General features: G+C 36.6%; 1 protein-coding gene across 2 annotated transcripts in view; it reads left to right on the forward strand.

The window, feature by feature from the left end:
* The window catches only part of PDZ-GEF (PDZ domain-containing guanine nucleotide exchange factor), a 98,449-nt gene that overhangs the window by 23,367 nt on the left and 49,664 nt on the right, over nucleotides 1-25,418 (forward strand). For both annotated transcript variants that reach the window (XM_089098734.1, XM_089098735.1), the window contains exons 4-5: nucleotides 10,058-10,191; nucleotides 17,918-18,068. In XM_089098734.1, the coding sequence (XP_088954860.1) occupies nucleotides 10,058-10,191; nucleotides 17,918-18,068 (285 nt within the window). The remainder of the gene's footprint in view (nucleotides 1-10,057; nucleotides 10,192-17,917; nucleotides 18,069-25,418) is intronic.

Here is a 25,418-nt window from a genome sequence, read left to right on the forward strand (position 1 = left end):
TAAGGACAGGGGTGGGAGGCAGTGGGAAATTTGGTTACGGAGATTCCCATCGGTTGTTCTTGGCTATGTTTTGGAATTCCCATGGATTTATTTTGGCAGCAAATTGCTACCATTAATAGTAACCGAAATAAAAGTTACCATTCGTAAATCAAATTTTGTTTATTCCTGAGGCTAGGAATAGCAGAAAATGAAAAAAGTAACGTTGGATTATCAATGTTGGATGAAACGATCCATTATTTCGGCGTGACCGTGTAAGGCGTTTGAAAATAAAACCGTTTTAATGTTATATTATTAAAGATTGATCCAGTGGACAGCTTCACTTACCTTGGTAGTAATGTTAGTAAAGACGGTGGGAGCAGTGAAGATGTTAAAAGTAAAATAGCCAAGGCTCAGGGTGTTTTTTCACAGTTGAAAAAAGTTTGGAAGGATAGAAAGACAAGTCTGCGAACCATGATTAGAATATTGGAAGCTACAGTGATGACTGTGGTGAAATACGGTTCTAAAGAATGGGCGCTCCAAAAGATAGAGGAAGATTTGCTAGATGTTTTCCAGGGAAACTGCCTGCGGATTGTTTTGGGTACCCGGCTGACTGACCGTATTTCAAACAGCAAGCGGTACGAAAAGTGTGGTTCAATCCCAATTTCTAGGACTATAATGAAAGAAAGGTTGAGATAGCTAAGGCACGTTCTGCAGATGAAGGATGACAGATGCCAAAGATTGTCCTTTCGGCCAATCCTCTAGGGCTAAACGGAAAGCATTTCGTCCGCGAATATAATGGAAATGGGAGCCTCCTGAGAGGATGTAAAGAGTGAAGCTTTGAATAGATTAGGATGGAGGAAGAGCGTGTATAGCTGTGTTGATCTCAGGCAGCCTGGTGCTGCGGTTAGCTGTTAGTAGTAGTAGCATTATTCGTAAATCAGCTTCAATCGGCGAGTTTTCCTCATTTGACACTTTTTTTCAAAATGTGTTAAAACGTTCCAATAGTAAGGGCTATGGTTCGTTCTTTACTAGGCTGCCTTCCAGAGGGCAACCATGATAGTACTTTTGGGATGCCGCCCAGTGTATACGGGGCACAGTTTATATAATTGTCCAGTAAGCTTATCGCAGATCATTTCTGGTCTTCGTTCTCGGTGCGAACAAAAAGCTCCTCCCACTTCTTTTTCACTTATGGATCAGTATGTTTGCGTCTATCAATGAGAAATGGTTACAAAGTGCATTATTCGTAATAGCGGGTTTCCACTTGTTTCCGATTGTTTCGCGTCTGACTTGTCTACCCGTGAAAAGATCTGATGCCGCTTATGTTTCTATCTGCAAAAACGTTCTCCGGAGCACTCGCACCCCGGTCCGGGTTTTTATAATGGGCGAGATAGGGAATGATCATACTGGATAATTATATAAACTGTGATACGGGGCATATAAATCCAAGGAAACAGCTTTTCCATTTTAGTCACATCTGTATATCATAGAGTGCTTTCTCGAAGAGGATAAGGACAATTTCTCAGCCTAAGAATTTTAAAAAGGCTATCATTTTTCTTCTTCTCTTCTACTTCTTCTCTTCTTCTCTTCATTTTCTCTTCTTCTCTTCCTAAAAGCTAAAACTTCAAGCCTTGTTCAAGTTTCCCCAAGAAATCAATCACTGCTTGATCCGTTCCAAAATCTTTAAAGTGCTTCGTAACCCAGAGGAAGACCACCCTCAACACTTTTGCCCTAAGTGTAGAGTCCAGAAAGCTACAAATGCTAAACTATGGTTTATAATCAGTTTATTCCCAGTGACTAATAGAAAAATAAAAAGTAAATTAATGAAGAAAAGGAAAATAGTTTTTCATTTCAGGGAGAAAAGGCTATTCAAAGATAAAACAAGTGGATGATGGGAATGCTCTATTCTTGAGGAACTCTTAAAAAACTTAAAAATTTATACATTGGTTTTATCGATTTAAGATTTGTAATGTGAAGCCTTTTAAAATTTTACCACGTACGTGAGATTCGATGTTTCCATGTTTTTTACTTGTTTTTTCGATGTCTTTTACGGATTTTTATTTCTTTTTTTACTGACAAAAATTGTTATACCAGTTGGTAGAAAATATTGGGAACAGTAACTCCAGTATCTGGGGTTGCATCAACTCCAGAGGCGACGTTGGTGATCGTTGATTTCAAAACAAGACCGACTGCTCTTGGGCAACTTTTAAGAACCTCGGAAACTTTAAGTAAACTCTTGGTATATTTATTGTTCTTAAAAATAAATAAAAAAGAGATAAATAAATCTGGCATTGAATAGATCGAGTAGATTAAATTCATACCCAAGATTTGGCTCTTGGTGAGGGAGTTTTTTTTTTTTTTTTTTTTTTTTTTTTTTATTTTTTTTTACTGGAGACGCTGGGCTTCCGTGAAAAGGTGCTAAATTGGTAGAGAAACTTGGGACTATATTTGGGGGCGCCCACCTGCCCAGAGTCTTGGGCAAGTGACCCAAAAATTGGAAACATTTTTGAAAAATTGAAATTTTCTCAGAATGTGGAGCTGAGCTTAGGCAACAATAAGGTAGGCCTACTATTTGAAAGATAAAGACAGCTTTAAACGATTGTTTGCCTATGATTTCAAGCGAATTAATGGTCCTATGTCAATTCTAAATTCTTGGTCAACCTTCTCAAGATAATAGGCGGGCGTGCCTTGTTTGCCTCTCATTACAGGCAATCTAACGGACTTATGTCAATTTTAAATTCTTGGTCAACATGCCTGAGACTCTAGGCAGGTATGACTTCCAAAAACTCACAAAAAAGTATTTGTCCAATAAGAGAGTCATGCATACTCCCGCCATTTACCCGTGCCCCAGCCATTTAAACATTTGCTTCTCAATTACTTGGACTATTTGTCTTGGCTTTTCTCTGTCTACAAGTAGCCATGTCTTGATGCAACCTACTGGAAAATACACGATAACTTCAATTTTCAAAAGATTGTTGGTACAAAAAGTGTGGTTCAATCCCGCTTTCTAGGGCTATAATGAGAGACAGGTTGAGATGGCTAGGGCACGTTCTGCGGAGGAAGGATAACAAGTTGCCAAATTTTTTCCTTTTCGGCGAGCCGTCTATGGCTCAACGGAAAGCAGGTCGTCCGCGGTTGGGGTGGGAGGATATCGTAAAGGAAGATTTTAGGAAAATGGAAACTTCCAGGGTAGGTGTAAAGAGGGAGGTTTTCGATAGATCATGATGAAGGAGGAGTGTGCGTAGCTGTGTTGGCCTCAGGCGGCTTGGTGCTGTAGTGAGTTTTAGTAGCAGCAGTAGTAGTATACGCATCAATGGGTAGAAATTGCTGTGAGTCTAAAAAACAACATTAAACTTGTTTATTATTTATCTCATATACAAATGAGAAACAACGTATACTTTTTTATGTTTTAGGGGTATGTACCCTCCCCCCCCCCCTTTAAAAAAATCGTGAAAACTAGAATTTTTTTCGCCCTTTTTTTTAATATTTCTGACTCAAAAAATAATGAGTCTAACAAACAATATTAAACTGTTTCATTATGTTTCTTATATACAAATGAGAAACTGCGTATACTTTCGTATGTTATAGGGGTATGCACCCTCCCCCTTTTTTGTCGAAAATCGTATAAATTAGAGTTTTTCTGTCCTTTTTTTTAGTATTTGTAACTCATAAAAAAAAATATATTTTAAGATATCGACTATATTTACAATACATTTTGAGCCTTCATTTTTAAGGCCCATAAGAAGTAGCTATTGGAGGTGTAACGTACGGGGGTCACCACTTTTTGAGGGACAAATGGCGCAAAGAGGCTGATATGCCACTTAATGGATTGGGGGAATCCCTTGTCGGCCCAAAATATTGAGATTCTCACGGTTAATCCAACGGTTCCGTGTACTAGCATGATTGAATAGTCCCAGGGCCACCGTTAAGGCCAAGGGTTACCGGTAATATTTCTAACTATCTCTTTAGACTCGACCTAGGCTGAAAAGTTAAAAGAGTATATAGTATAAAAAAATCTTACTGTATTCAAGACACGCTACAAAAGAACTAACTTAAAAAAGGAACTATTTCTTCCAGCCCGCTCCGCTAGCCGCGTGTCTGCGACGGGGTACGGGGTGGTAATTAATTTTTCCAGCCAATCCGAGGGCTTACTAAGTTACTGGTCAAACCTCCCTAACTGCGCAATTTAATACCTCGTGGTCTATTGACTAACTACTCAATTAAGAGGACTTAAAATGGCGTCACAAAATAAAAGCAAAATTAATAATTATTACTCGGGGAAGGAAAATAATTAAGGGGCCAAAAGAAAGGAATCTGGGAGGGACATTTATCTGAACAAACTGGGGCCAAAGGTTCCAACATCTCCCTCCTAAGATAAATGGCCCGCATCCCCGGTGGATTGGCTGGAAACTCAGACATAAAATTAATAACATTAATCTCAAAATCACTAAACTTGTATCTTCTCTCTTCCACCAGTGTCTGTAGTTCCACCGCTTGGCTCAGGATTCGTCGTCATCCCCACGTCTCTATTGTAGAACCACCATGGTCTAGCTTGTCTAACATCCGAATTTGGTATTCAAAGTTGAAGTCCCCAAGATTCATAGAAAATGATTGTGCGTAGCAGAATCAAAAAAAAAAAATTTTCTCGCTCTCACGAGTTTACATTTGAGATGATCAGAGAATTACTTTCTGGCATATTTGATGATGCCAGCTATCATGAAAAATTGGCTTCACTAGCCTCTTAATTTCCATCTGTGGAAACAACCCCACATCTCAATAAAAAAAATAAATTGCCCCTTGGCTCAATTTCAAACAATCCAAGGCCAAAAATACACTGGCATGTGGAAACGATAAGGGTACTGGGAATGAAGTAAAATTTTGAGCGAACCATGAATCGCCTTTTTTCTGGGTTCCCTCCCCTGGGATAATCAAATGCAGAATATGCATTGATGCTAATTGCAAATGAAATTTGGATGCATCTCCCGCTGAATACAATTTGCCGGAAATAATTGTCGGTTCCCAAGAAGAATAACAACTATGAATAGGGTTACTGGACAAAGGTTTGGGAGAAGTATAAAGTGACTGGGAGAGAATTTCCCCCAAGGAGTCCAGATCAGAGAGGCACAACCTCGGTGAAAGGATCACAACTTGTCCGCCAGTTGTGCATTTAGGAAAAGGACTATCTCTCGTGACGTCCTCCAGGGGATCTTCCCCAAGGGATTCCTCCTCCTCATAAAGGATCGACATATCTTTTGAGTTGATAATACCAATCTCAGATTCCTTTTCAAGTTTTTCCAATCTGACTCGACATTCAATATCTCCCAACTTTCCCCCAACCCGTTGTAGGTCATTCATTTTTATCTTGTAACCATCTTGCTTTATTCCCCATGGGTCTTTGACCTATTTTTCCCCCTATTATTTATGTTATCAAGGCACAACCCATCCAACATTTTATTTTTCACTACTACTGGCTGAATCTCCAAATTCTGCCTCTTTTTACACTCCTCTTTTCATCTCTACTTTCCTCAATTTTGTTATTTGCACAGAATAATAAATCATCGTTAAATCTGATTTGGACTCCAATGTCCACCATCTTTGACTGCATTACTTCACTGTAGCTCCGTTTAATATCTCTTTTCTCTCTCTTAGTCTTTTTTATTCTTACCGCAGCAACAGACATTTCGTCATGAAATGGGAACTGAACTCCGACATTTGGTTTTTCATATTCTACTAAAATTTCTCTAACTTTTCGAGGGAAAGCGCGTACAATAAATTTCGTCTCCTTATTCTCTGGTGCAATCAGCGCTTCATTTTGGCCTGTACTTGTTAGCGTCTCATATTCATTAAAAGTGTTTTCAAGTTTTCCATTTTCTGGAAATTTTACCGAAAAATCAATTTGGCGCGTCTTATTTTCAATATTATGTGGCCTCTTTACTTCCGCATCCAATTTTTGTGGAATATCAACATTTTGAACACGTGTATCAAGTATTTCGTTTTTCCGACAGGGTGGTACAGCCTCCCAGTTTGTTTTATGGGCCGGTCCACCTCCCCCCGTAGTTAACGGAGTATTATATATTTCCGTCGTAGTGTAATTTTGTAATTTTCCCACTGTTAAAGAAGTCGCTTTTAACGATAGGAGATTTCCGATATCTCCGAAGTCTCCTCCTACTAAAACATCCACTGCTAGAGTGGGTACTAAGCCTATTTTTATCATTTTTCTCTGGACCGTACCGTCCTTCTTTGCAATTTCTGTTCTTACCCAAGCAGACGGGCATAGGTGCTTGTCTCCATAATAACATAATGCTGTAATTTTATTTTTATGGTCTATTTCTGTTGTATTAATTAGGTCAGTTTGCACATAAGTTTGATCACTGCAAGAATCAATTGCCATTTCAACTAATTCCCCGTTCTATTTTCCGTATATCTTATGCGACTCTGCAAATGCGTATTTTTTTCCCCTATTATGGGTCATGGCCCAGGCTGTCGTTTTATGTGGTTTTTGGTCACATTGGGGCAGTTTCTTGCAAAAAGCCCCGTGGTACCACAGTTATAGCAAGTTAATTCTCCTTATGCTGTGTTATAATGCCTATTTTTGTTAAACTCTTTATTTTGAAATATGTCTGTCTCGTCCATTTCTTCTCTTATTTCGGTCCACCTATTTGCCATTTTCGCCATTTCTTCGCTTGTTTATGGGTTCTTTTCTTTCAAATATATTTTCAATTCTCTGTGGGTATTTTCTAAAAATTGTTCCATTACTGTTTTATCCATTATTTCCTTTATCTTTTCTTTTATTTCTTCCGGGTCTTCTACCATTCTATAATTCTCTAGCTCCATCCATTTTAAACAAATATCTTTCAATTTGCACCCGTAGGCTATCCTTTGTACCTTTCGTTGTCTCGTTTTCTTTGGATCCTAAACTTTCTTCGGAAGTGCCCGGGAGATAGTTGAAACTTTTCAAAAATGGCTTGTTTTAGTCTTTCAAAATCTTTTGAGTATTCCATTGGTAATGCTTTATATGCAATTTGTGCTTTGTAGTTAAGGAGTGGCCGTATTCTTGTCACCCAATTTTCTCTCGGTAATCCGCTTAATTCCGCCGTTTTTTCAAAATTGTATATGTATAAATGTACACCTTCATTTTCTTTCATTGGTTGAAGGTTTATTGCCTGCATTTCCTCTACTGTAAACGATTTTTGAGGCTCATGGGAATTTCTCCCTGCAATCATTTTCATTATTATTTTCTTTCCTCTCTGTCTGCCTTCTCCTTTTTCTCTCTTTCTTGTCTATCTTTCTCTCTTTCTTTCTTAATGAAATTTAATAGTTGTTGTGTCATATTTATTCGGGTACTTTTTCGCGAGCTCATGCTGGAAATTGAGCTTCTATTACTCCTTATACTTAGCCTACTATGACTCTCACTGTCTTTATATTCTCTTTATTCTTTTTCTGAGTCTGCTGGTTCCTATCCGTATTTTCTTTCATTCGTAACTTCCCTTCATTTGGCACAGCCTCTGAGGGGTTAGTTTGTTTTGTTTTTTCACATATCCTTCCTAAGTTTTTTTCGTACCTCCTCATTTTAGCGCGTATACTTCTTTTCGATTATATTATCTCTTATTCAATTAGTCAATCTTAGCAAGTTCAACAATTTTTCAAATAATCTGAATATCTAGACTTCATTAGAGATTAGCGACTTCTTTCACAGCAATCAATTTTACACGAGTGAAATATATCTCCGAAAAACGAATTAATAGGGGTTGGACAAGAAAATAAACTAAAAAACAGCACGAATATTCAACTAGTGAATTAGCTGGACTAAAGCTAAAACAGGAGAACTACCCTGTAAAACAAATCACGAATCCTCCCTGGATACTCGTACTCCAAATATAATCTCCTCTTGGGCAGATTACTCAATAGGAAAGGTGCCTCCCACCTTCCTTATCAAATGTATGCACACACTGACAAATCTTCCTAATTTGCCATCTTCAATAATCTTATAACCTTCGTCACTGAAGATTATATCTAAGTCCGCCAATTCACTCAAATAATAACCCAACTTTCAACGTTTTCTTATCTATCCTTAAACCCAGTAATACTTTTAAATGCGGAGATTCCCACACTTTGAACTCAACTCATTAGTTTCACGTTATTCTTTTGTATATTTGTCTAACAAGGCACACAGCCCATTATAGACCTTCATAATTCTATTAATTGATTGCGTATTTTTGTCTTTTTATATGTACTCACAATAGGCTACTTTCTAGGCCAAATTAACCCGTCTCTTCGAAAACGCAAAATTCTTTTGTTGTCAGTGCTGTTGCTAGCTTCTTTTCTAGCTGCCACCACTTATTGGAGTGTAAGTACCGCTGGCACCACTTATTGGAGGCGTAAATGGCGCAAAGAGGTTGCTATGCCACTTACTGGAGGGGGAGAACCCCTTGTCGGCCCAAAGTAGTGGGATTTCCGCGTTTACTCCAACGGTTCCGTATCTACTAGCGTGATCGAATGGTCCCAGGGCCACTTTAAGGCCAAGGGTTACCGGTAATATTTCTAACTATCTCTTTAGACTCGACCTAGGCTGAAAAGTTAAAAGAGTATAAAAAAATCTTACTGTATTCAAGACACGCTACAAAAGAACTGACTTAAAAAAGGAACTCTTTCTTCCAGCCCGCTCCGCTAGCCGCGTGTCTGCGACGGGGTACGGGGTGGTAATGAATATCTCCAGCCAATCCGAGGACTTACTAAGTTACTGGTCAAACCTCCTTAACTGCGCAATTTAATTCCTTGCGGTCTATTAGCCAACTACGCAATTAGGAGGACATAAAATGGCGCCACAAAATAAAAGGAAAATTAATAATTATTACTCGGGGAAGGAAAATAATTAAGGGGCCAAAAGAAAGGAATCTGGGAGGGACATTTATATGAACAAACTGGGACCAAGGGTTCCAACAGTAGCTGTAGTAATTTTTTATGCAAGCATTATAGGCACATTTCAAAATATGACTTTATAACCATAAAATTTGTTTATCTTTTAGAGTCACTAAAAATGTAACGGTACTAACAAAAATACTAGTCACTATACGCACCTTGCCATATGTTGGACAAGCAGCATTATGGTTGTTTCTTTGTCTTTCTTTTGATTTATATTTTCTTTATGTTTTAATTTTTATGTTTACAAAAATATTCAAAGACATTAATCGTAAATATCATAAGGTAATACTTATAAACTTATATAAATACTAGTGGTATCAATTACTATTTTCGAAAGAAAAGTATCAGAAAGGTTCTTCTGATATTTCTTCTAAACATAAAAATAGTTCTTCTGAAAGGTTCTTCTCTTTTGATTTATATTTTCTTTATGTTTTAATTTTTATGTTTACAAAAATATTCAGACATTAATCGTAAATATCATAAGGTGACACTTATAAACTTGTATAAATATTAGTGGTCCCAATTACAATTGGTGAAAGAGAAGAATCAGAAAGGTTTTTAAGTGCACTCTTATGTCTAATGTCTCTGGGGGGAGTCTCTCGGCCCAATGTTAAAAGGGATATTTCTCGCAGTCCATCTTTGTGCACAAGTATACTTAAAGACATTTTCGGTGATATTTTCAAGTTAGTAATGAAGCAGCTGTACTGACAAAGCTTCTAGTCATTGAAAGCTTCTTGTTTTTTATTGGTGAATAATCAGTCTACTTCTTGCTTGTATTTTCTGTATGTTTGTTTTCTTCGTATTTCGAGTTTATATTTAATAACAATGGTATACATAGCTGAAATTTTAGGGGCATTAGAACCCTTTTTGGGATGGATCAAAATAAGCAACCCCAAAAGCGGCTTTCTGTCTAAGTTTTTTTTTTTTTTAGGATCCGTCTGCTAATCTCATCCATTCTTCCTGACATTTTGCTGAGTTCTGTTTATTCTCATTTTATGCTTACATTTTCAACTTATTAATTGCTAGTAAAATAAGGCCATAAATACTGATATTTGCTACCCAATAATTACATGTGCTGTGTTATATATTGGACAAACAGTATTTACTCTTTCTCTTCCTGTTCTTTTTTTTTATGTTTGACAAACTACATTATTTTCAGGGTACAGTTGAAAAACTAATGAAATGGCTTCTTGATGAGTCATTGTGTGATCCCACATACGTGGAAGATTTTTTACTGACTCATAGATGTTTTATTGACAGTCCCTTGACCCTTTGTAAACAGCTGTTAGAGTGGTAAGCCCCGAGTTTTTTTTTTCATTGCAGATTTCATTTACTTTTTTTTTATTGTAACGGGTTTTGCCTTTTGTAGTCGCAATAAATTAAGTGAGAAAAATATAACTAAAAATTTATTATGGGTCTTAATGACGAGCTGTACCAGTCATATTATTGCCAATAACTGAGCTAATTTGTAATATGACGAATAATGTGTGAAGTGAGTTTATTGAGACTGAAAGGTTTCTCCATTGGTAATTAGATATTTGCTGAAATCTAAGCACAACTGAAAAGGCCGTATCCGAGGGGAGATGGATTCGAACTCCCCCTCCCCCCGAAATGTTTGCCCGATTCGTAAAAACAAAACAAAAATTAATATAAACAAATTTTTGATGTTTTTTTTTAAGTTTTTTTTGTGCCTTCCCCCCACCAAAAAAAATCGTGGATACGTTCTTGACAACTAAATCTAGTGCAGCTTTTGTGCGCTTCTGTCTGTGACTCTTGGTACAAGGGAGGTTCGTGAACGGCATTCTTAAATATATTGATAGCACAAGAACGAATGTATATCAAACGTCCTGACATTTAACAAAGACAAGAGGCAGGGCCGTATCCAGGATTTTTGTTCGGAGGGGGTTATACCCGATTTTTTTTCCGTGGCCTTTGTCTAACAGCCTCGAGCAACATGACGTTAGCTCGAGACCGTTAGTCCGCCCCTTCCGAACGAGGACGCGTCCACTAGACATACTTTCGTGTCTTTAAGGTTTTTTTTTTAGTAACGCAAAAACAAGACAAGTATTTACATACAGTTAAAACTACAAACTATTTTTTTTTTTTTTTTTTTGGGGGGGGGGACAGCAAAAACAGTTAACGCAAAAAGAAGCCAAATAGTAGAAGTAGTCTATATATTTTTTATTTTTTTAGCTAAAAGTAATGGCGAAGCGAACCAATAGTACAGCCACTATCTAGCAAACGAACTCCAGGCAACGATTTTTCTTCCCTGCAAAAATGTTGATGACGTTGTCAGGGCAGATGTCAACGTCCCTATGGACTGAAAGGAGGGCTAAACCACTCAGGCGTTCTTCTCCTGTTGAATTTCTCAGCCAGGTTTTGAGCCTTCTGAGCGTTGAGAAACTTCTTTCCGGAGCAGCTGTGCTAACAGTTAACGTTGCAAGAACAGCCAGAAAATGAAAAACATTTGGAAAAAAGGTGGCGTCGCATGCCTGAAGCGAAGACACAGCACAAGTAGGCTTCTGATACCGGAACATTCTCCTACTTGATGCGCCATAGCTCAATCTCTTGCTTTAAACAGTCTGTTCAAGGAAGAATATCACAATACAATTCGACCAATGACTCCAGGTTTAATGCCTTGAGATCGACAGAAACAATTTTGGCAGGAGAAATGACGCTGAGATTTGACAGCAGTTTCTGGTGAAGCTCAAATTGTTGTTTCAGCTCGGAAGTGAAGTGGTCCAGGAAAGGAATAAAGAGCGAGGCTTTATAGTGGTTGAGAAGGTCTGGATCGTCTGCTTGCACACTCCAACCCCCTCTCGTCCTTGTACGAGTCATCTCCAGTCCTAAGTCGCTGTCAAAATGCTGGGCTTCGTTGAAAATAGACGTGAAAGCAGTAGCAGCATTTCCTCTTATTTCCTTTATTTTTGAAATGACAGTTTCCACGTGCCTGCATGCAGCTGCCAAATCACAGTCAACTGACTGAAGACTCTTGCACAGTGGAAACGTAAGATAAAAAAGCTCTTTGACCACATGGAGACGCACAACAAATTGCGACTGATTCATCATGTCCAGCAACTGCGCCACTTTTGCAGACGTTTCTGCATTTCCGTTCTCTTCAAGAGCTTTGTTTCGCAGAGTCCGGTTAAAGTATGTTTCCTCGAATCCGGTATTATTTCGTTGATCTCCTCTTTTAAATTCTGTGTCCTGAGTGGGGAAGTATGGTAAAAACTGCAGACTTGCGACAAGACACCGAAGAAATGCTTAAACGCCTGAATAGAGCATACAGAAGAGATAACCAAGTGGAGACTCTGCGCACTACAATGGACGTAAAGCGCCTTCGGATACTCTTCACGTATAACGGCCTGGACGCCCCTAAGATGCATACTCATCACTGCTGCACCATCATATCCCTGACCAACCATCTTGTTCATATTAAGACCAAGGCTTTCGAGAAATTGCAGAATTGATGAAGCCAGACCTTGCCCAGTCAAATCAGAAACTGGGGTAAAACCAAGGAAGTCCTCATGCAGGTTACCTTTGAAAGTGTAGTGGACGCAAACAGACAGCTGCTCGTATTCGAAACGTCCGCTGTTTCATCGGCAAGCAGCGGAAAGCATGGACTTGCGTTTACTCTTTCCAAAATAGACTGCTGAAGAAGCTCCCCGGATACGGCGATAATACCATTCTGGATGATGGAAAAAAGATATGTGGCATTTCCGGCCGCAGAAAGGAGATGGTTCTTGAGAACATCGTCACCATGTCTCGCCCTCAGCCACAGTAGGGCTCGGAAGTTGCCATGATTGTGAGAAGGTTCTGGATCCGAGACCGAAATGGGGCCGGAATCGTTGGTACCACGAAGGGCAAGCTGTTGCCGCCCACAAAATATCACCGTCTCAACAATTGATCGCAACTTCTGGCGATTTTCTTGAACCTGCGCTTTCCTCGCTGCGTCTAGTTGGTGCACTATATTGTCCTGCCTTTTCTCTGAGACAGAAATGAAGTTTTCAGCCGATACGGTGCAGTTTCTATGAAACTGTGCTTGTTGCTCAGCTGTGAAGCCCTCTATCGCATCCTTCTAGTCCCTAGATGGTTTGTTGGATAGATTCCCAAAGCGCTGGTGGCAGCCTTTGCCAGCTGTCTGACGAGAACAGAACGCAAAATCTGCAAAAAGTAGCGTCCTCAGACGGAGAGTAGGACAACCAACTGAAACGAGTGATCCAAGTTAACTGAAGCTTCAGCTTCCGTTTTTCGGATACTGAAAAGATTTAGGAGATATCTGGAGTCCAAGGACTCTTCAGCAAACGCAGTTTAGAATTTGAATCGAGACTGGATGATTTGCTCACAAAACGACCAATGTCATTTGCAAACGACGACAAAGACTGGGTTGGTGCAGGTGCGTCGTGGTTGTTCCAGTGTGCCTGATTCAGAAGCTTCAATGATGGCTCCAGTGCCCTCCAGATCCACAGGTGTAGACGAATGCTCCGCACGTCCCGCTAACGCCACTGTCAGAAACATCCCTGGTCCGTTTGGGCGCGAAAAACGACGTAATGTCACACTTCCTCTTCATGTTGAAAATTGATCTTCTCTTGTTCAAGTCCTAAATTGAACTCAATTAAACGGACAATCTTGCACCCTCCTCTTATAACATTTACCTCGAGCACCCCTTAATCCTAATTTTCTATGCAAGTTCAGCTGAACTTGGGGTTACCCAATTGGCAATTAGGTAACCCCATGTTCACCTGACCTTGCATAGTAAATTATAATTAATGGGATAGTAAATTAGGAACGCAATTAGTAATTGCGTAAGCGATTGCACAACCGTTTACCCAAGAAATGCAATAGGATTTAGTGTGGGAGCATATTTTTTTTTTCTGGTAAGGTTTTGTCTTTACGGGTATTTTTTTAGACTAATTTTTGACTCGGTCAAAAATTTCGGGGGGGGGGGGGTAAAACCGGGTAACTCCTCCCCCCCAGGATACGGCCCTGACAAGAGGCTGTATAATACATATACTGACATATTTGCAATAAGATGGATGGTCTGTGGTTTGACAATAGTCTACTGTCAATAACAGTATCAATTTAGAAGCTGTTTTAAAAAAAATTACGTACATTGAGTCACTTGGTGTATTTTTTAGCTTTATAATTAAAAGCCTTTTTTAATTTGTTGTCTTACTGTTGCTGCACTTCCATTATTGTTTTTATAGCTGCATTGCTGCTTTCATGTTCATTAATTGGTGTAGTTGGAAAAAGAAGAATAATTGATTGTTTTAATGAGGTAGGACTAATAAAATAACAGCACTTGGTAATTTACTAGACAATAAATTCTGCTATTGTAAGAGAGAGAGAGAGAGAGAGAGAGAGAGAGAGAGAGAGAGAGAGAGAGAGAGAGAGAGAGAGAGAGAGAGAGAGAGAGAGAGAGAGAAAGACGACTTGGTTAGAAAATATCGTCAGAGGGCTAAACTTTTTGATTACGATGTTTTCAATAAAAACTGCGCAGCCACAGAAGCAAAAACCATTTTTTGAATGAAAATGGTTGAAGTTAAAAATTTGTATATATATATATATATATATATATATATATATATATATATATATATATATACATATATATATATATATATATATATATATATATATATATATATATATATATATACATATATATATATACATATACATATACATATATATATATGTGTATATGTATATATATATATATATATATATATATATATATATATATATATGTATGTATATATGTATGTATATATATATGTATATATATATATATATATATATATATATATATATATATATATATATATATATATATATATATATATATATATATATATATATATATATATATATATATATATATATATATATATATATATATATAGAGTAAATATAAATTCATTTCATGTAAATATAAACGAAATTCATTTCAATTCATTTCAAGTAAATATAAATTCATTTTCAATAATGCACTTATTTAAAGAATTCAATGTGAAACCATTTAAGAAAAATAGCGTGTTTAAAAAAAATAGCTATTGTAAGCTATATCCATAAGTCATTTTCCCTTGCCAATTATCAATTATTTCGCCGTATATTATAGTCGCAATTCACGAGAAATCTAACTTGTCTCCGCTATTCTAATGTGTATCGGCATAATTTCGAGTTAGAAATATAAAGTTTTTGTTTAGGCTAGATTATCGATAACAGCTGAACGCCTGTACAATTATTAAAATTATATCCAGGTGCGAAGCAATTTATTATTAAATCTTGTTTTAAGCGTGAAAAGTTATCTGTATACTATACCGAAATATTACTGAAAAATTATCAAATACGATCAAAATAAAACGCCCTAAAAGAAATCAAAAACTGGAAGAAAACGAATGCAAGGGCAAATGAGCCAAAGAGGTTAAATTAGTCAATTTTAAATAACTAGAAAGAAAACTCAAAAAAATATATAAGCTGATTTTTCATCCTAATCTACCAGTCCAGCCATTTTTTTTTTGCGGGAAGAAAATTTTTTTCGTTTATTTGTTATTAAGTAGTTTTTTTTTGTTTTTTTTCAATATTTGTTTCTAGGGAATACGCTGAGAAAGAATAAATAGGGGGAAGCAAGTGCTTTAATGCTAAAATATAAAAAAAAACATAAGAAATATTAACTTAATCTAGCATAGTTGGTCTATGAGAAGTTCAAATTACACACGTAGTGTTACGATGGTCTTACCATACCCTCATCTTTGCTTTCGTTTAATTTGAAAGGATAATCTAATTTTCGTGTATTTTGATGAACTCTTCAAATAAAGATATGCATCTTGCCCCTCTCTGTATGAATTTTCCTATTATCATGGTCGTTCTTTCCTGGAGAAGGATTTCTTCCCCCAACGAAGCTATATTTTCTTTCTTCAATTAGCATCTTCATTAAGGTATTAGTCCGTGGAGATAAGTTGCTTGTGTTCCATAATTGATACTTGTAGGTTCAAGGACACTTAGAGGATAAGTGGTAAGGGTGATCTTGCTAGTTAATAAGGAAATCGCCCGTAATAAAATAAGCCAAAAATCCCAGCATCTTTGACATGTTAATCTATCCTCAAGATTTATGATAATCTCATTCTTTAATATCAATCTGGTATTACCTAAAACCGCGAGTTTCAAACGAGTATATGTAAAGGGGCTTGGGGGGCTTCCCCTACTGGACATCGTAAAAATGTATGGTCTGAAATGTAATTTTTCGTACTTTAATCCACTTACCCCCTGGAACAATTTTCTGAACTCATCTTAATGTTGGATTAGCGTACATATGCGGTTTTTAAATTCAGAACTTAGGTGGGGATTGTTTTCCAGTGATCTTTTTATTATGATTTTTTTTACTTCTGTTAAACGGTTTCAAATACAGTTCCTTTAATATTTAAAGATAAATAAATTGTAGAAACAAAATTATATAATAATAATTTTATATTAAAACCATAAAGTCCAGCTAATGACTAGAAATTTCAGAGGAAAACTAAATTGTCGGCGGGAACAAATTTTCCAGTGCAGCAAAAAGCATCAGTGAGGAGAAAAACACATGCCTAAAATTGTCGGCAAATCGCTAGAGCTGGCAATCCTGTGCAAAACAGTATCGTTCTAAAGCTCCTAGTAACTTTAAGCAGTTAAATATCATTAAGAACATCAGTCATTAGTCATTTTCAGTTTTAATAATCATTTAGTTAATATTTATCATTTATCAATGATATTTCGTAAACTCTTTCCGTTCACTCGGGTGGTTTTGTGGATAAGCTACTTAATTAGGTGTAAAAAATTGGGAAACATTTTGGACTGGTAAGATCCAGCACGGATGCACGATTTCATTGTCGTTGTTTTTTTGTTTTTTTTTGGGGGGGGGGGGCTGAAACTTCAAAAAATGAGTGAATTTTACTGAAAACATACGAGAATTCTAAGAAAAATACAAGGATCAGAGGAGATCTCTCCTCTATGTACGTTCCTGGGTGGAAATCTATCTTTTATGAGCAGCTAAACTTTAAGATATGGTATCATTTGATACCAGCATTGGAAGCTTTTTTTATATACACATAATTCTGTTTCGACGATAGGGATTCGCTTATAGTAATAATAATTTTTTTTTTTGAGTCTATTTAATATAATTAATAAATTTAGTTTATTTATTCTAATTTTTTCTATAGTTTCCAGTTTATCTATATTTTCTTTTCTTCTCCTTCATATGTGAGTAAGTGATCATTTTAAATTTTCTTTTGTTTTTTATCTCTGTGCATGTAATTCATATGTCGTCCCTCTTTGTACAGGCCAATGAGCCTTTGAGGGATTAATAACATGTAATATTATATGTGTATTTAATGAAGAATAAAACTTATCTTATCTTATAAAATATTTTACCGAGAAATATTAGAAAGAACCCCCTTAAGACCGTGTGCCCATTATTCAGGCGTGATGAACGCTTGGCCATGAGGGTATGTCGAATGAATACAACATCTGATTAAGGGATCAGATTCAGCGCCCAGAGATATAGATTGCTCCCATACATTTTCCTACTGCGCTTAGTTTTGATGATCCATAACAGCTTAAAGGAATATGAATACGCAAATTAAACTTGTCTGTATCCTAAGATTCTGTGAATTAGAAACCCCAATCATTAGTACGTAGATACGTGTTTATTATTGTTAGTTGATATCCTTCGAGTTTTCTTTTTAACATGTACACAAAAGTAAAGCTCACTTAAGCTCTAGACTTTAACTGCTTAAGACCTGATTTCAAAACTACTGGAAAAGCTGATTCTATGCAAGCTCTTCTAAATCCACATCACAAATGTATACATTTGTCTTAAGAACTTTTCAAGAATGGAACGTCCCCATCAGCAAACTTGTTTTATATTCGAAGTGCTTTTTCTTCAAATGAAATTAAGTTTTTTTTTCTCCTTAATCGCCTTTTCGTTATTTTATCATTCAGTTGGAATAAGTTGATTGTAAACTTTAGTTGACATTTTCAGGTTTCAGGACCCTACACTTAGGGATAAAGTGACAAGGGTAGTGTTACTTTGGGTCACGAACCATTTTACAGATTTTGAAACGGACCCAGCAATGATAGATTTCTTGGAGAAATTCGAACAAGGGTTGGAAAACACCAAACTGTTGGGCCAGGCAAGTTATTCCTTTCTATTTAATGCTTTGTGGATATTTTTTTGTTTTATTGTATTGTAACCAGGGACGGGACTAGAGAAAATTGTGCCATAAACTCTGGCACATTGGGGAAACGAGCTCTCAGTCGTTATAATGGTCATGCAAACATTATGTTGCATACAATCTATCAGGGCCTTTCCTAGGGTTGGTGGTACCTGGTATGAAATTATCCTTGCCCCCCCCCCCAAAAAAAAGAAGAAGAAGGTATATGAACAACAAGATTATGGTTTAAGTAGTCGCCTTTTTTCAAAATCTTGGTCGCAGCACCCCTTCTAGACACAACGCTTGGAGCAGCTTGTCCCGATTTCCCTTCATTCAATAGTTAATGTGCACTATATTGTTTTGATTCTTTGAACAGAATTGAACAGAATAGCGCAAAAAAAGCAGGTTCGTTTTGCTTTAACCCTTGAATTGTTTACAGCAGCTCTTCCAGTTCGTTTCTCCATTTTTTGAAACGTTTTTTTCAAGGAAGAAACGTTTAAAATGAGTGTAGAAGAATGATGGAAGAAAAGTTAGTTAAACCTCTTTTTACTGAAGAAAATAGCAAGTGAGAATTTTTATTTTAGGTCAGCAATGTTTTAACAGGCAGATACATTGTTCTCCTATTTTAGTCCTATTTAAGTCTCCTATTTATTGTTCTTCTATTTAAGTCCTTAATGAAAATACAAACTACACGTGATTTTCTAGGCTTTATAGTCACTGAAGGAAAAATTACTGAGAAGTCTCATTTCTCTGAAACGTCAAATTATCATCCAACGTGAAATTTTTTTGGTCGAAAAACGTCACCCTGAGGGGTCCTGTTTCTGCGTATAATGGAATGGCCAGGATTTACCAATAGGCTTACTAGGCCAGGCCTAGGGGTGTATATTTCCAGGGGGCGCAATAAAATATCATTGAGTTTTTTTTCTTTGCGAAGACTGGACTGCTTTGAGTATCGGCAAAGTGCCATGTGCACTCCGCCGCCGCGCTGCCTTTTCACAGAAAAGGGATTTAACACATGAACTCTGTACCCACTCATGAACTGTCAGATGTCTCCCAAGAATGGCAGTTGAGAGTTTGATATCACCTCTCTCTCATTACTTTTGGCTCATCAGTTGCGTTCTATTCAGTGTTCCCACTATCCCCAAATTTTCGGGAATTTCCCCGAAAATCTCGAAAAAACAAAGCGGCAAAAACGCTTGGGCGTAGAAGCGTCAAAGCTTAAAATCCGGCCCAGGTAATAGAAGGAAGTAACTTAAGCTAGTAAACTAGTAACTTAAGTCTCGTAAACAAGCACCTGATGCCTGGAACTTAGTACATCAAACCCTCTCAATAATAATCAAATTATTAATAATCAACATTTCTAAGAGCAGGATAAAAAAAAAAGAAAAAAAAGTGGAAAATATAAGTGGAAGGTTCACCAACCTTTTCCTAAAATTGTGAGACGAATCTCTGAATTCATCTATGACATCATTTTTGCGCGATTAACAACTCAAATTGCTTACAATAGCAACTGAAAAGGAAAACCGAGTGAACTTTATTGAAATCTAAAAACTTTTGGAAGCAGTAGTTTGCAAAACTGAATACTTCCTGCAAAATATTGAAGGCAGGCTGCATTAGAATAATTATAAAACATTCGAGTTCAATTTTTCCGACTATGCCTCTACAAAAAATTTGCAGATAGCCTATAGCATTTTGTTGGTCAAATAAGCAAAGCCTAGTTGTATTACAGCAATTACCTACTCGAACCAACTAAAGATTATAGAACCATATGTAAGTAGCCCCAGAGAAACAAAGATGCTACTAGTATAAAATCTCGTGGTTCTAAAACTTTTTGCTTTTTTTACTGGCTTAAACATTCATACAAATTACCTATTTAGTTGGAAGAGGCTCTTCCAACAAAACATTATCTTTAAGAAAAAAAAGGAAAAAGACTATCAATTGACTGCTTGCCGCTCTGAGTTGTAACTTTGAGCGAAGCTCTCAAATTTTTTCTTTTAAAGTTTGACATAAGTGAGCTGGTTATTTTCTTAACTGTAGAGGAGCACAGTACCCCCTCCCCCCATCGGCAGTAGACCATGAATATACGCAAGCTAAAGATTTTTGCTATATTTGATAAGACAATTTTTTGGCTTTTTTCCCACCCTTTTCTTACTCCGTGTAAAAATGTATGCTGGCTCCCTTCTCTGCAGAGCTCCCTTCCCCCTTCTTCCGGCTCCCTTCTGGCATCCTTTGTGACTCTATTTCATTAATATGACGTAGATAATTTCGGAGACCACACTGCCTTTCCATGACGATAAACAAAAGTTCAAATAGAGATAAAACGTAGTTTTACTACTGATGACGGTCACTGCATATGTGACCGAAATATCATGTATTTTTTGTGAACTTCTATCAATGTTTGTGAAACACTGTCTATTAAAAGGATTTTATCCCTATTTGAACTTTTATTTATTTCATTAATGTCTTGTCTTTTGTTTTGGCTAACATCTATCATGCCTTCGCTTGTTTATCCATCATCTTGATCTTATAAGATCATTTTAACTGACTTTGATAATTCTATAAATTGTTGGTTAGCCACTAATACCTAATGTGGGAATATAACCATTGCTTGACACCTCTTATTGTACTTATGGGCCCCTTGGTGCAATTATTAGACGGTGATAAAATTGATGAAACCAGGTGAAAGTCAAACTAGGGTAATACACCCCAGCCTTGTCTCCAGTAATAAAGCTTCAAAGTTTTTCTAAGCTGGAGAAAACAATTCTCAGAGGTGAATGTCCTCTAGAACCGTGATTCCCAACATGGGGCACAGGCCCCATTGGTGGGTCACGAATAGGTACTATTTGAAAGATAAAAATGGCTTTAAACGATTGTTTTTCCTGTTATTTCAAGCAAATTTATGGTCCTATGTCAATTTTGAATTCTTGGTCAACCTTCTTAAGACCATGTGTGGGTGTGCCTTGTCTGCCTCTTTTAAATTCTTGATAAGCCTACCTAAGGCTCGAGGCAGGCATCCCTTTCCAAAAACTAACCTGACACGTATGTGTTCAAAAAGAGAGTTATTCATACTCCTGCCATTTGTTGTTCATAGGCCTGACTCGCATTCAAATGCATTCGAAGAGCAAAAAAGATAATGATAGTAATACAATGTATTACACATTGTTTAAAAGGTATTGTGTTCAGATAAATTTTTTCATTATAGTGTAAAATATTCTTAGAGGACAACCCAAAAAAGATACTAAGTTTACTTAGAAAAAGAAACTTAAAAGGCCATACCTGGCCTTTTAAGTTTCCTTCAGGTGAGTAGACGTAAAATATTGAATAACAAAATTAAAATATTAGGAGGGGGGCATCAGGATTTTAGTAATGCCTAGATGGGGCATGGCCTAAAATCGTTAGGGAACCACTGCTCTAGAACCTCCAGTTGTCGTACAGACGGACAAAACGTTCTTCTCTGCACGTCTTGGGAGAAGTATTCATTGACACGTATCGAACAGACTCGTGCTTTAATTGACGGCAAGACTGCAAGAGCAAATTGACAACTAACTAAAAATTTCTGGAAAAGAAGCTTTTGGTAAAGCGATTTAGCAGCCACGTTAATTATAAGGGCTCAATTATTACTTTCAGGACTTTAACTGGCGTAATCCTGGCATGTGTTATTCTGGCAGGGTTGTCGGGGAACAGTGTATTATATTGTGTTTTTCGACCTCGATGCTGTCAGCCCTAACATATATATAAATAATTGGACATACTTAATAATGGACTTAAATAGTTTAATGTTAAATATACATAACTGATCGGTAATGAACACAAAAACGTATATGAATAAACATAAAACTTGTCCGAATAAGGTGCTGTGTAAGACAAATATAAAATCATGTGGAATAAGTTTTATTGGTATATAAAATTATAGTATTCAGGGGTTAAAATTATGTCGTTTAAATCAACTTTAATTCGATCAAATAGATTAATCTGCTTTACTAATTCATGTAAATTAATTCTATTCTAGTGAATCTAATAAATATAATATATCTTACCAGATAAAAACTCTTTTATAGCCCATGATTAATGGTGTTTTTCTGTGTTGCATTTAGACATTAATCTTGTAAAGGTCTTCCGGTTTAGATTGTGCATCGGGGCAAGAACTAAACTCGATTTGTATTCTATTTCCTTCCTAAATTTCTCCTAAAGCTCATAGTTTTCTTGAGACTGGTGGACAGAATCCAAATTAGGATGAGATATTTAGTTGCTTTGATATCTTGAATGTTGAAAGTTACTCGTTCCCTTTTTTTGATCGTCAATCATGGCTGCTTCAGTAACTGTGCGGTGGCTCTTCCAACTGAATTTTATGTATCTCATTTGTGGGATTGATTAACTTGAATGGATAAGTTATATTTGTGCTCCATATTTCTTGGCTGCGATGCTTAGATAGCCACGATGGGAGAATAAGTTTTCTATTTCTTTGTCACACCAATTGTCGGATTTCATGGTCGCTGCACTGAACCTAGCGCTGAAAGTGCCAAGAAACGCTTTTTTTGCATTTTCTCCGATCGTACCCCGAGTGCTGTAAAGAATTTTTTTAAGGGGGGTGGTAATCACAAAAAGTCATAATGTATTTGATAACTTGAATAAAAAGTTTCCAGAAGCTCTAAAAAATTTTGAATTTCAGGAGAATCCGACCTTGAGGGCCTCCCCCCTGCGTACAGCGTCCCTCCTGGATTCTATTCTATTTGTTGTTCTTTTCGCTATGTCGTTTAATATTGTAAAAACAGATACTACTACTATTACTACTAACAACTCACTGCAGCACCTAGCCGCCTGAGGCCAACACAGCTACGCACGCTCCTCCTCCAATCCTATCTATTCAAAGCCTCCCTTTTTACACCCGCCCACGAAGTTCCTATTTCCTTTAAATCTTTCTTTATGACGTTCTCCAACCCCAGACGAGGCTGACCTATTTTCCGTTTAGTCCTTGACTGTTGGCCGAAAAGATCAATGTTTGGCAACATGTCGTCCTTCATCCGAACAGCATGCTCTCGCCACCCCACCCTTTCTTTAATTATAGCCCTAGAGAGCGATATTGAACCACATTTTTCGTATAGCCTATTGTTTGAAATACGGCCAGTCAGCCGGGTACCCAGAACAATCCTTAAGCAACTATTCTGGGAAACATCTAGCAAATCTTCATCCGCTTTTCTGAGCGCCCATGCTTAAGGGCCATATTCGACCACTGTCATCACTGTAGCTTCTAATATTCTAATCTTGGTTTGCAGACTTATCTTCCTATTCTTCCAAACTTTTTTTAGTGTGAAAAAACACCCTAAAGACGAATATAAATAAATTATTAATATTATTATAGCAAGATTATATGCAGGGTTGTGAAGCTGGAGTTGAAAAATCGGTACTGGCTTAAAGCTAGAAGTTAAGTCTTTGGAGGCTGAATTGGGATTCGAACTTAGTATGCTTACTAGTCGCTGTAAACATAGAAACTTATTCTAATTCTAAATGATTGAATACCATTGCGATTGGTTAATTACCACATTAGATAAATGTTTGGAGTATCAAACACTTATATTAAAAAGTAGATTTACAGTTTGGTACCATCAATTTAGGAGACGTGGTGTGTGCCATCATAACATGTTAACTAAAGGAATTGGAGTGGACTGTCCTAAAATTGTACCAAATCCACAGACTCCACTTTTTATGTTTAAGCGTCCAAGTACTGAATCATATATTTTCAGAATAAAATTCTCTAAAATTTGGGTTGATTCCTCCTCCCCCAAAAGCATTTTATATACAATATGCAAATATAAAAAAAATCAATTTGACTGACTTGTTGCTCATGTGTTTATACACACTAACCTCAATCCACTTCTTTGACAATTCTGAACATTTTCTTATCAGGTGACGGGCATGTCGTAAGGAAGGTCAGTAGGAAGTTTTTTTTTTGTTGCTTTTAGAGGGTTAATATATTTGAAAACTTAGCCATAGGTATTTTGCAAGAGGTCGAAGGAACTAAACTTTTGAACGCTCCATGGTATCTTTAAAAAATATTTTCCTTAATATTCATATTTATAAGAATTATTATAATACTTATAATAATTCTTGGTACCATCCTTCATCGCCCTGCAAGACTTAAAAATCTTTCAGAAACAAAACTCCTCTTCTTATTTCTTAATATAACAAGTCTTCCGTCTTCCGTCAACTTAAAGATTTGCAGTTATCACTTTGGCATTATGATATCCAGTCGCCAGAAAATTATTTTTATTATTCATATATTCTTGCCGCCCCCTTTCACTCACTCGCTCCCATTTCGGTTCAGCTTGATACATATACACTCCTTCAGTAAGTTATGAAAGAGCTACATTTTCAAGGAAATTTCGAATCTATTCTACAGCGAATAGGCTTAAATTAATAATAAATTTAAAAAACCTGAATAGTCTATCTATTTTAAAGAAAAAGTTTAAAGAATATATTATACCCTTGATGATACATACTTTTCAGTTCAATAATTTTTATTTCTATAATTTTGTTTTGAATTATAATATTGTGAATTTGTCTCCCTTGTGCCTCTCATGCTTTATGTTGTCGCTTTTGTTTTTTTGTATGTTCGTTTTTTTTGTATTTTCATTTTAGGTGGATTTTCATTTCTATTACGTTATACGACTGATTGAGTTAACATATCAGCTACTGTTACGTAGAAACATAGCTTTGAAAGTAAAATAAAAATATTTGCTTTAGTAAAAAAAAAATATTAAATATATAAAAAAATAAAAAATAAACTTTTAAAAAATATAGTAAATTGTCACGCATACATAAAGGATGAATTTATCTCAGACCCCTCGCATACATAAACCGATTCTTTTTTTTTGGAACAGGAAGGTATTAGAGGATTTTCAAAAGCTATTTTTGTACACAAATATGTAGGTATTGTCACCTTTGGTGTTTTGAAATTTCTACCTGAGAGGGATCCTCAGTGGACGACTCTTAGTGTCACAATTTATCTACTGTCTCTCTTAAGGAGAGACGTAACGCTCCCTTCTGCGTCATTATTTTTAAGTTCTACTCATCGTTTAGCCTCCTTATGGTATCATATGACATATTTTTTTTTTTTTTTTTTACATAACTTGTTGGGTTGGAATCGTCTTTACTGCTCAGAGTCTTCTTTTATCACCTTGTTGAAAATCATAAAATCGATCAATACAAGGCTATTCCCCGTTGGAGAATATGCCTCTGTGTTTGGGGGAAAGGAGAATTCCCTTTGATTAGTTTGACTGAAGTTCCCCGGTGGAATGTCCTTAGAGTAAACTGAAGCTATTCAAAACGGTT

The sequence above is a fragment of the Artemia sp. Qi Xiang Cuo genome, chromosome 13 (genome assembly GCF_049724085.1).
Source record: "Artemia sp. Qi Xiang Cuo chromosome 13, ASM4972408v1, whole genome shotgun sequence".
Taxonomy (NCBI): domain Eukaryota; kingdom Metazoa; phylum Arthropoda; class Branchiopoda; order Anostraca; family Artemiidae; genus Artemia; species Artemia sp. Qi Xiang Cuo.